Below are 11594 nucleotides of genomic sequence, written 5' to 3' on the forward strand. Positions count from 1 at the left end.
ATCAATGTAAAAATAGAAAAAAAGATAATTGTATAGTTTTATAACTAAGTAAACTATGTCAGCACGAATGCAGTACAAACAAGACGACGGTTTGGACTACATTTCTGTAAAGCTACAAGCTTTAAACAATGGATATTCTAGAATAAATTACCAAATGACCGACATCATTACATGACATAATTTCAACATTCCAGAACCGACGTCTGGATTTGGCGCCACCACTGTGTACGTGCATACGTCATTGTGGAAAGCCATCAGACACGCCCATTACTTCCATTTTAGCCATGTGGCTATGACCACAAACGACTGCACAACCGATCCGTTTGTTTATGCATTGTAACTAATATTGTGCATGTTCAAACCGCGAGCAAAATGTCCGAGTCCGTGTCCAGGTTTCAAGCCGAGGTGGCGGCCGTTATGGAGGTGTTACTGAAGGTGGCCGTCGTGGAGATAACGAAAGTTTTCGAAGGACGCGCATTGGATTGCCATGGCTGCACGGTCGATAGAGAAGCTCAGATCAAGGAAAATCTAGTGTGTGTCCCTGACATCAGGGCTCATATGGAAAGTGCATTGACTAATCTCTCTGACAAGATGGTTTGTAGCGTCGGTGTGCAAGTAGGAGAGACACTGCTGTCCCACAATCAGGGTATGTTTCTCGACGTAAACAACAGCCACTTCTCTAGCTGTGCATGTAGCTTGGTTTTACTTGCACATTTGTTGAATTCAACAGGAGTGGACCGGAAGTAAGGTCTATCGTATGTGGCAAGCCGTTTTCCTTAAAATGAACTAGTGTCTATTTTATGTCACTGGTATTTATTTATTTAGTATTATTATTATTATAGTGGCTGGTATAGTTTAATTTTCCTAGTAACTGTTTATTAGATAGAACTTTAATCTTCTTTGCTATTAGTCCCTATTCCAGTGATATTTAGTTACAATTTATCTGGCTAGAAAACCTAATACCTAACACTTCATAACTTCATATTCTTTAGACCAAATATTAGACCTAATGAACTGATATTTTAAGTAACATTTCTGCATAGTGGTATGCTAAATGTTAGTGCAGCCCTGCAATGAAGAGAGTAAATGCGTATTGATTTGTTATAGTGTGTTCATTCAAGCCAAACATATCTCCTGCAGTTTTTCTATCTGTATCTCTTTAATGAGTAACATCTATCTATATTAGGACTACATGTGATTTGCTGATTCATGTTATACTCTAAACTGAATGACATGAGTAAATCAATGAAACTAAATTAATAGATAAAAGTCACTGTTGGAATAAGTACTACTGTCAAATAGTAACTTATTGAAACTGGTAATGCAATATTAATTATTGGATTGCTTGAAAATAACAAGTAACATAAAATAAGTACTGGTTCATTTTAAGGTTCAAATGGTTTGCCATATTTTTTAATAGTGGTTGCAACAGTCTGTTGACTGATATTTCAAGATTAAAGTCCATATTTTCAGCAGTTTATGTTGTGCTGACCATTGCTTAGTTTTCATGCAAAAATAAAATTGTGCATGTGACCTTTCTTAAAACAAGTAATAGCTAATCATCATGATATGACGTTTTTTATAAACAACATGTTTTGGCAAAACAAAGTTTATAAACCTGTTTTTGTTTTTAGTCACTTGTCCATGTAAAGCTGAGCTGATTCTCAGACTCAGGCACCTTTCAAATTCAAAAGTTCAAATGAGTTTTGAAAGGCCAATGTGCTCTTTAAACCCAAATAATGTGCTTTTAAGAAAGCCATCAGCACTGTAATTGACACAGACCAGGTTTCTCATGTTTCTGAATTGTAACATTGTATTCTTTCCCACCCCCAAACCCCATTCAGATCAGTGCACACCCACTGAGAGAGACAAGATTTGTCCGCAGGAATCCAGAGGAGAGGAGGGGCTTTCTCCCTCTGAAGCTCTCTGCAAGGAGTCTCCAGAAGCTGTGGATTTGCAATGCATGGTTGACCTTCCATGCACTATCTTCAAAGAAACTGTAGGTGGTGCTGATTTTTTACTTTATCTTATCAGGTTTAAATAAAATGTTCAACTTTGATGAATAATTTTCATTACACATTTTAGATTTCAAAATGTAATTTATAAAAAAAAAAAATTACAAAACATTTGCATGTTCACAGTTTTCTGGTATCATTTATTGGTTGGATTATTTGTTTATTTATTTATTTATTTATTTATTTATTTATGCAAGTAAATGGATAAAATATTTGATCTTTTTTGGAATGGACTTTAGAGTTGACTCAAAGCTCTTTTTAGGTGTGAGACGAGTCTCAGTCCAAACATTCACACATGTAATTATTATTGCTAATATTATTATTTTTACTAATTGTTATTATTATTATTGTAGCTAATTCTAAAAATGAAGACAGAAACATTACTTTTATAAATGACAAGGGTGCTGTAAAATAAATTTTTATTTTATCATAATTAAAATAATTTCAATTTTCAGGACTAATATTTGTCTTAAATTCTTCAATTTAAAACATTCAAACCATGAGGTTATTTAACATGTTAAATTCTCATGCTTTTTTTTTGCCAAAATGCTGGTGAAATGCTTTAAACTTCTCTCCATAAAAATGTCAGAAATTAGGTTGTGAGTGTGTAAATAAAGTAAAACTAGCACATGTTGCATTTCTGAATGTACATTAAACTTACAGAACATGCAGAGATTAAGTTCACTGGATTTAATTTGAACCAAGACTCTGAAAACACTTGATTAAGGTTTGCCTGCGCTTTACTCTGAAACAAGCAGTATGGAAGAACATACAGTTATAATTAAGTCAAAGACTTTAAGTAATGTTAAAGCTGTATTGTGATTATTGTGCAATCCCATTTTTTTTTTTTTTTTTTATACTGAATATAATTTATTAAAAGCTTTTCATAACCTCATGGACCTCCTGCAGTTCCCTCACGAAACCCCATTTGGGAGCCATGACATTCAGTAAAAACTGATTAATATAATGTAAATGCAAAAGAAAAATATTGCAATTTGTTTTAGTATGTTAACTTTGTAATTTCTGTTTCTTTTGCCTTACTGGCCAAGTCACATGTGTTGTATACTGTTTTAGGGGATTGGTAGAGGAGACGGCTTAATTCATGAAGTCCCATGGACAGATGACTTAAAGACACCAGAGATAATTCAGGAAAATGGTATGAGGAAACCAGACATGCTTGATTCATAAGTGTTTTACTGTCCAAAGCTAACCAACTATACTGAAATATATGAGTTAAATGCATAAATTGTAGTTTTTCTTTCTAATATATCTGGAAATAAACCCTTTGATGCTCCTGTAAAAAATAGTAAAGAATGAATACATTTTTGTGAGACCCCCCTTTTTTTCTTTTTAGGTCTTCAGGGACTTGAGGAATCCTCTTCACACTCTGTAGTCGATCCAGAGTCTCATCCGTTCAGCTCCGTTTTCGGTAGCATTCCCAGTGCAGACTTTTCCACTGACACTATGAGCCAGTGGGACCTTGGCCTTATGGAAGTCAGTTCTTTGCCATCTGTTGAAAAGTCACCTCTCACAGAACCTCCGCAGTCCAGCAAAACCTCAGCGGAGGCCACTGAACTCAGCCAGGCATCAGGTAGCAGTGCTGCGAATGCCAGGAAGGTGCGTTTCCAGCTAAGCCAAACGCCGTTCGATTGCAAACTGTTACGGCCTTGCTCTGTGCAGCTTGTGAATCTCCTGATGCTGTCAAGTGCGCAGAGGCCAAACGGTTCCAACAGAAAATGCTTCTCTACACCAAAAGACCTGCGAACCCATCAGCGCGTCCATACGGGACGTCGGCTGTGCTGCTTTAAAGAGTGCGGGAATGGCATTTGGCGCCTGCAGGGTGTTCTCACACACGGACATGCTTATGCCTGCAAGATCTGCGGCAAGAAGTTCAAACGCAAGAAGATCCTGAAGAGGCACGAGCGATTTCATACAGGCGAAAAGCCGTATTCGTGCAGGAGGTGTAAAAAGACATTTGCCCTGAGGAAAAGCTTGCGAAGACACGAGCGCTTCCACACTGGAGAGAGACCTCACGTCTGCCCGCACTGCAGGAAAGGCTTCCGTCTCAAAAACAATTTGAAGGCTCATCTGCGCTTTCACACAGGTGAAAAGCCCTACATTTGCAATCTGTGCTCAAAGGGTTTTAGGATCCACAAGAACCTTGAGAAACACAGGCTCACTCACGCGGCGCCAGTCAGCTTTCGAACTCTTCAATAACTGACAAACGTTGTGTGTGACCTGAACCAAAGGCCATATTTCTACCTCACATCCGAACCACTGTATAACAACAGGGCAACTCATTTTGTCTTCACTTTTTCTCCGTTATGTCATGTTGCAAATGTTTCTGGACAGTTTTCCTCTATTGTAATCTTTGCCCCCGACTGCATCTGTAGTAATCCTATACCACTTTTTATTCTTCATTAGGATCTTGGCCCTAAGTGTGAATTTTTTCACATACAGGGCATTAGAGGGCGCAGTCATGCAGTCCAATGCAAGTATGACTGATTCTTGCTTGATGTAAATACTAAAATCATAGTTCTAGGATGGTTTTAAACTCTTTATTTTTCAAAGAATGACTTTTTCTTCTGTCATAACTCTTTTAAACAATCTAAACCTTTTAACTTGCTTGTCTGGACCCATTCGAGTGGGTTAATGTGTGGTTGAACACTGGAGATGATTGGATGCTGCAGGATTCACAGGATTTTATGTCCTTGTAATCATTTTTGAAGAGATTTGTACTTTACGGATATTTTAAAAACTTCACTTTCTTAACACGCTTTGTTCACTTTAATCTGATTTTTAAAAAAGCTAAAAAAAAAAAAAAAAAAATGCTGTAACACTACTGCTTGCATTTTTTCTATTTTTTTTGTCTTTTAAATGTACTTTTTTTTTTATTTTATTTTTTTTTACATTTAATGTGATATCTTTGTTTAGACCAAGCAAACATTTTTCTTTAAATCTTCAATTGCCGGAGATATATATATATATATATATATATATATATATATATATATATATATATATATATATATATAAACTTGAATTTTTTTTATTCTTTGTTTTTTTTTTTTTTTTTTATAACCAGCTATGCTTTGTCAATTTGATATAAAACAAACAAACATGTAGTAACTTAGATTTGTGAGTTTGTAGCAAACAAAAGAAATGGTTTCACTATACTTTGTTTTTCTATTCCTCATAGCCATTGACAAACATATATAGTTTCATTTTGAATAAACAATATCCTTGTCTTTGTTTACTGAGCTTATTATTTTTATGTTTGAAAGGAGCAATCATATATAATTTCTTGCTATTGAGTAATGCAACTTCACTCAGTAACGAGACCAGTATGGACAGTGATCTCAATTGAGAAATTTTACTGAAGAAAAATTGTTCCAGAAGTGATCAGACACTCAAATACAAATACTTTTTCATCCATCATTCAAAGTAACCTTGCACTTGAACTGATCATCTAGATGAGGGCTCCTAAACTGGGGTTCGTGAAGAATAATGATGAAATGCTAATAATTAAATCATAAAATTGATTTAAAATAACCAAAATAAAACACACAAAGAAAATATTTTGTTTAATGGTCATGTAACCATTAACTGACATGATAGAACGATGGCTATGCCTATGTGAATGTTATAAACTTGTTAGTTCAAAGGGAAGAAAAAAATTTGTGAATCATATTTAACACAAGAAATGTTTTGTGAACACAAAAAACCACTTTCTTTTTTTGTCAGATTCAAAAAAAAACTTAATTCTACTATATTGACTTCTATACTATATTTTATTAGAATATATGTTTTGAACAGTCATCAGTAGACAAACTAAAAAACACTTCATTTCAAATGTGTCGGTTAGTAATGACTTCAGAAACTTCAACCATTTTGGCTGCCTTTTATTAATACTTGAATAATTTCTGTAACACAATCTAAAAAAAAAAGTCAGCAAAACCCCATAACTAAGGCAAAAAGATTTGACATGAGAGCACTTCTGAACACTGATCTAAGATACTGTCTGTACAAGAGGAAATTGCATTAAACAAAAAATAATAGCATTTCAGAATGATTGTATGACTTGAGATTCACTAACACTCAATTTTTTCATCATAATCAAAACTACTATATTTGAAAATAATACAAAGGTTTGGATTTTGTCCCACTTTCACACAAATCACTAGAAATCACACATAAAAAAATAAATCACGACCAAAACAGAATGAAAAAAATGTGGCCCAAACAAAGTACTACAATCACATAGGTCCTTTTCTGACAATTTCAATGTGGGAAAACAAACAAGTTGGGGTTTACAGTATGTTCACTACTACTTCCAACAGTTGTAACAAAGACATTTTCAACAGAGTGATTTTTCCCACTGCTTTTTTTTCATGCATAAGCTATTTACAACAAAACACTACACCTTCACTCAGAAATCCAGTAAAATTCTGTTGTGTTCGCATAAAAAAAAAAGACACATCCAGGCATATTAAGGCCCAGAAACAGGAGGATTTTCATTTATTTGACGGTGGCTGAGTTCTGGCTCTTGATTGAACACCAGGCCATAAAAATATCCCTGTTGTTAAGAGAGTAAATAGTGAAATTAGCATGGTAATCTGGTCATCCAAAAAAAGAAGAAAAAACACAAAACCTTAAACAAGCACGTGCACACAAAAAACAAACCTGCAGTGGGTTGCCACACATTCATTGCTGCAATACTCTTTATCCCAGTCTCGACTCTCCACGGCAGGGTTTGTACATCCAGCACGGACACAGAGATTTGTAGGAGGAGCTGAAGAGGAGGTCTCAGGAGCAACACTTACCTCCATCTCCATCTGAAAAAGAACATAACTTGTGTTTGATCTTTTAAACTTTTCCTTTATGGCTGTTACTAAAGTTGTGTCACCCAAAAATAAAAACTCAGTTGCCTTTGACTTCCATTGTATTTTTGGTTCATACAATAAAAGTTTGTATGACGTGGGAACTGAAACTCTTTGGTGACCACTTCTCTTCCTTAGAACATAATAGAAGATATTTTAAAGAACAAAGTCATAGAGTGGTGTGGTACAGGGGTCATACAGGAGTAACTTGTACCATAGTGTGAAGCATCGTTGAAGAAACTAACCAACTACTCGCGTCTGCTTCCTGAAACTGTTCTAAAATGGTTGTTTAAACCATGTTGCTTAATCAATATAGGACTGTCATTAACAACATCATGCACAGGTGGTGGAACCACATAAGTTTGCGACGCTATATGCAAATGTTCAACTGAACTATGGTTTCAGGAAAAACAGAAACCATAGTTGCTTAACGACACTTTTGGAAAAAGCTTTGAAACAACGCATGACAGTTTTAATTTTTAGGTGGACTATCCCTTTCATTAAGAGTAAAACGAACCTCTTCAGGTTCCTCTGTCACAGCCTCATCTGTCCCAGTGACCAACTCCTCTCTGGGCTCTTCAACTTGCACCTCAACAGGGGCGGGATGTGCTGAGGCTGAGATGGTGCTTGAGGCAATAACAGGATTAGCACTTGTAGCTGTAGTAACAATAATCGGTGTGCAGAGGTCAGAGTGTAAAGAAGCTGGCACAATCTTAATCTGAAGAGGTGGAGGTGGTGTAGCCGTGACAGCCACGGAACCTCCTGCCCCTCCACGGGGCTTGGCCTGAAGCGGAGGCGGGGCTTGTGTTTGTACCATCTGCTGCAGACGTGGAGGAGGTGGGGTGCCCTGCATCTGCTGCAGTGGTGGAGGCTGTCGTCCGGCAGCAGCTGGCTGAACAGCTCGCAATCCAGCCGGAATCACCGTCACCATGGACGTGGGGATCTGGTGGATCTGAGAACCTCCCTGCAACATCTGTTTGGAGATGATGATTTTTGTGACAGTGGGCGTCGGGGGCTGGCTGATGGCTAGGGGTAGAGAGCCCGTGCGGGAACGGGTAGTGACTTGAGGCCCGTCGAGGATGATATTGGAGGCGCAGATGTTGGTGATGGTGTTCTGCTCAGGGATGGGCGTCAGCCGTGGACGGGCAGGGGCAGCAGGAGTGACGGGTGTGGGACAGGGGACAGAGGGAGGAGTAGAAGGAGCGCTATCCTCCACCTCAGTAGATGACTGTTGAGAAACAAAGAAATGCAAGACATAAGACTGGAAATCAAAAACCCACAGAGGACGAACAAGAAACAATTCACTCACTTTTGACAGTTGATTTGCTCTGTAGGTTGCTAACGCTTTCAGATACTCTTTTTTGGCTGCCTCCGTTTTCCTTTTGTAAACCTGAAATATTCATGAAAAACTCAAAATTACTCAAAAAAAAAAAAAAAAGGGAATCCAAATACAATTCCCTCTTTTAAAACTTCTAAATAACAAATATTTGGAAAAAGACGATGCAATTCCATTGTTTTTTTCTTGCACATGGTGTATTTACACAGAATTTTTAATGACTTTGCAGTCTTATTAGACTTAACTACATTTCAAAAATTGGCCTGAAGTATAAATTAGCTGATGGTGTCAGTTCGGGGCAGGAGAATCAGTTTGTCTGACCAATGGATGACAGTGTAAGATTTATTTGAAATAGACAACTTTTGTAACATTATAAATGTAGTTAATGCCACTTAATTAATATAATTCATCCTTGATAATAATAAAAATAAAAATAAATAAAAAAAATCCTTGACAAAAACAATTTCTTACACAGACACACAAAAACATACTGGCCCCACTTGAGTGGTAGTGTAGACATTTTTTGCCATTGAAAAACTATACTCCACCTGTTTTTGCTCCTCTCCAAGGCTGTCCCACATGGACGCCACTATCTTTGACACCTCACCGAATGTGGCATTGGGGTTCTGGCCTTTAATGGCTGCCTGGGTGTCTCTGAAGAACAGAGCATAGGCTGACACTGGCTTCTGTGGTTCATTAGGATCTTTCTTCTTTTTTCCTTTTTTGCCTCCGAGTGTTGCTCCTGTGTCCGCTGCGGTCAGAGGCACCATGGCCGGCTTACCACCCACCCTCCTCACCACAGCTAGAGGAGCAGAGGAGAGCTGGGCGGAACCAGTCAAGTTGGGGATGTGCGAAACGATCGCCGGAGAGGCTGAGGATGGGTCCACCAGCATAGTTTTCTAAAACACAAATAAGGAGAGGTTACAAGATGGAACAAAGAAAGAAAATGTGCCACCAATCAAGCCCATAACTGAAAGACTCACTTGTCTGAAATCCTCCATGTCTTCATCCTGCAACGAGCCAGCAGGGGATGGTGTGGTTGACAGCGGTTGGTCAGGAGACTTTGACACACTGGCTCCACCACCAAGGCTGAGCCCTAACTGAGCACTTAGATCTGAATGGTCTATGGTGGTGAGCTGGCTGTGTCCTAAGAGACTGTGGTTCATGTCGTTTATTGGAACGTCAATAGTCATGGAAGAGGAATTGGTGAAATGGGAGCCAACTGAATGTCCAAGATCTTAAAAGAAGGTAAAGTCTACACTTTACTCCAGATCGGCAGCAATTCAAATGCCCATACTTACACCCCAAAAGCTTCAGCATAAATTATCACTGACAGAAAAAGAAAAGCTTACCACACCCAGAGTTGAGCTCAGTAGTGCACTCCCCCCCGACTGGTTAATCACACCCATACTCAGGTGCTCTATGCCCTGAGATGATGGATTCATGAACGCAGAAGCAAAAGAGGGATCATTCCCCCCTACCACAGGATTCCTGGCAAGACTATTTCCAACTCCAGAAGCACCTGAGGTCTCAGCCTGTTCAGCCAGCTCTCCGAAATGGGCTTCCACATCCTCAATGGTGAGCGCAGAATCTGGATCCAAGGAGATCGGTGGGATTTCAAACTCTTCATCACCCAAACAGGGTGTATGGAATGTTTTCTACAATAATAATAATAATAATAAAATATATATAAAATGGTGTATAATTACAAAACAATACATAGAAAAATATAAAAATTTACTACATCAATATTCTTTTTTAAAAATTACATATGCAGATTTATAGAGAGAGAGAGGGAGTTCAGAAAATAGAACTCCGAATTCTAGAATTTAGAATATAGAACAGTTACTTGAGGTTTGTGTAGCACTACCTCAGATGACCAATGATGACCAGGTCCACTGATGGTCAGGTATGAATCATTGCCACCTGCGAACTAAAAAAGCATGGGTTAAAATGTGTATTAACTGCGTGCACACGGATAGATCAAAGACACACTAAATGACTGCAATAATAAACAATGTTTAGTTCATTAAAACTGAAGATATTTTACTACACAAAGGTGCCAGATTTACCTTGTTCACTGGATCATATCCATTGTAAGACGAGTTTTCCATGAACTCGGAATCAACATGTTGACCAGTCCCGTCAGAGAGATCCGAATAAAAATTCAAATCCATGAGGATAATGGGAAGATCTCCTGATAGCAGAGGAGCGGCTGAGCGTGTAACAACCCAAGAGCAACAAATAACAAAAAATCAACAGGCCAAGTCATCTAAGAAAAAAAAATGCTATTCACCAAAAGAAAAGAACCAAGAAAGGTAGCACCATGTTCTCGGTATTGTCCAGAATATGAATAAAGCCAATAAACCAAATCAGGCGATCCAACACGCAGCGCAAGTTTAACTAGATTTGTTTTTATAGGTATATAGAAAAACGTTAATTAAGAGTGGTGAGTTAGATAAGGGCTTACCAATTCAGCCAGCCTGCAGCAGCTAACGTTAACTGGCTAAATGGTGCTAGTTCACAGATGTGTTGCTGTTAAACCCAACATGAGGTTTCATTCATATCACAGGCCTCGCGGAGAAAGACTTCTGGTATTTCCTATGTGTAATACCCAGCGTCTTATTGAATAGCACTAGAAACTGTATATTATTAATACATATTCAAATTTAATGAACAAAGTTTGCTTTAGAGTTGCACTAGCATACAGTTGCTGAAAGTGCTAAAAATGGACCGATTCGATCTCTACTCTGCTACGTTTGTCTGTTTGCATTCACAAGTCCGATTAATCGAACTCCGATCAGGCCAAGAAGGGGAAACAAATGCTGAAAATATTTAATGTAGCTCAAACGTATAAATGTATTATTTTTCTTCATTATGTATTTACAATAATATAGCCATTACAAATTATTTTCTACGCTGCTGTTACAATGTCACATGGCAGCCGTGACTTTTATCAGCCGTGGTGAAGGTGCACCAATCACGCTCGTTTCTGATTACTGGAGAAGGAATCTTATTTAATCATTTTCTAGAGACTGAAGCAGTGTTGTTCCATTTTTACATAAAAGAGCCAATACTCGCAAATGTTTACAATAAGGTAATTTTTTTCCTGTGATTTGAATGCATCTCTAAAAAGATTACTGTTATCTGTGGCCCCATGTGCCCCTAGAGGAAAATCTTTTTTTTTTTTTTTTTTTTGGCCTATTACTAATGTGCATTACAATCCATTTTTTGTACCCTTCATATACTTCCTACTGGTTAAAATTACACTCAAAACTTTTAAATATTGACATCAGTACAGTTTCTTTTACTTTTTGAAGTGAATATAGGGCTATATGATTTTAATACTCCTTTGAGCTTTCC

General features: G+C 37.7%; 2 protein-coding genes across 7 annotated transcripts; one reads left to right on the forward strand and one right to left on the reverse strand.

The window, feature by feature from the left end:
• Positions 1 to 210: 210 nt before the first annotated feature.
• Positions 211 to 4983, forward strand: LOC109103474 (zinc finger protein 502-like). The gene is made up of 4 exons (XM_042718669.1): positions 211 to 646; positions 1845 to 1999; positions 3090 to 3171; positions 3370 to 4983. Exons 1-4 carry the CDS (start codon positions 373 to 375, stop codon positions 4230 to 4232), a joined length of 1374 nt encoding a protein of 457 aa, XP_042574603.1. The 5' UTR covers positions 211 to 372; the 3' UTR covers positions 4233 to 4983.
• Positions 4984 to 5901: 918 nt separating this feature from the next.
• On the reverse strand, positions 5902 to 11003 carry LOC122136250 (TOX high mobility group box family member 4-A-like). 6 transcript variants are annotated; one of them, XM_042718675.1, is made up of 10 exons: positions 10702 to 11003; positions 10304 to 10446; positions 10081 to 10164; positions 9584 to 9889; positions 9215 to 9469; positions 8780 to 9130; positions 8205 to 8285; positions 7413 to 8123; positions 6699 to 6844; positions 5902 to 6591 (listed from the first exon to the last, which is right to left on the reverse strand). In XM_042718675.1, exons 2-10 carry the CDS (start codon positions 10406 to 10408, stop codon positions 6534 to 6536), a joined length of 2097 nt encoding a protein of 698 aa, XP_042574609.1. In that variant the 5' UTR covers positions 10409 to 10446; positions 10702 to 11003; the 3' UTR covers positions 5902 to 6533. The 6 variants fall into 6 exon arrangements, with proteins under 6 accessions (XP_042574609.1, XP_042574607.1, XP_042574612.1 ...); XM_042718673.1 differs by having other exon boundaries at positions 6699 to 6850; positions 10304 to 10428; positions 10702 to 11001; XM_042718678.1 differs by having other exon boundaries at positions 6699 to 6850; positions 10102 to 10164; positions 10702 to 11001.
• Positions 11004 to 11594: the final 591 nt, after the last annotated feature.

The sequence above is a fragment of the Cyprinus carpio genome, chromosome B2 (genome assembly GCF_018340385.1).
Source record: "Cyprinus carpio isolate SPL01 chromosome B2, ASM1834038v1, whole genome shotgun sequence".
NCBI lineage: Eukaryota > Metazoa > Chordata > Actinopteri > Cypriniformes > Cyprinidae > Cyprinus > Cyprinus carpio.

Coding starts and splice junctions, on each gene's coding strand:
- LOC109103474 (XM_042718669.1), top strand. CDS start 373: ATGTCCGAGTCCGTGTCCAGGTTTCAAGCCGAGGTGGCGGCCGTTATG. Junction 2,000..3,089: donor GCACTATCTTCAAAGAAACT/GTAGGTGGTGCT, acceptor ATACTGTTTTAG/GGGATTGGTAGAGGAGACGG. Junction 3,172..3,369: donor AGAGATAATTCAGGAAAATG/GTATGAGGAAAC, acceptor TTTTCTTTTTAG/GTCTTCAGGGACTTGAGGAA.
- LOC122136250 (XM_042718673.1), bottom strand. CDS start 10,408: ATGGATTTGAATTTTTATTCGGATCTCTCTGACGGGACTGGTCAACAT. Junction 9,470..9,583: donor TGAGCTCAACTCTGGGTGTG/GTAAGCTTTTCT, acceptor ACCTTCTTTTAA/GATCTTGGACATTCAGTTGG. Junction 6,851..7,412: donor TGACAGAGGAACCTGAAGAG/GTTCGTTTTACT, acceptor GTTCTTTTTCAG/ATGGAGATGGAGGTAAGTGT.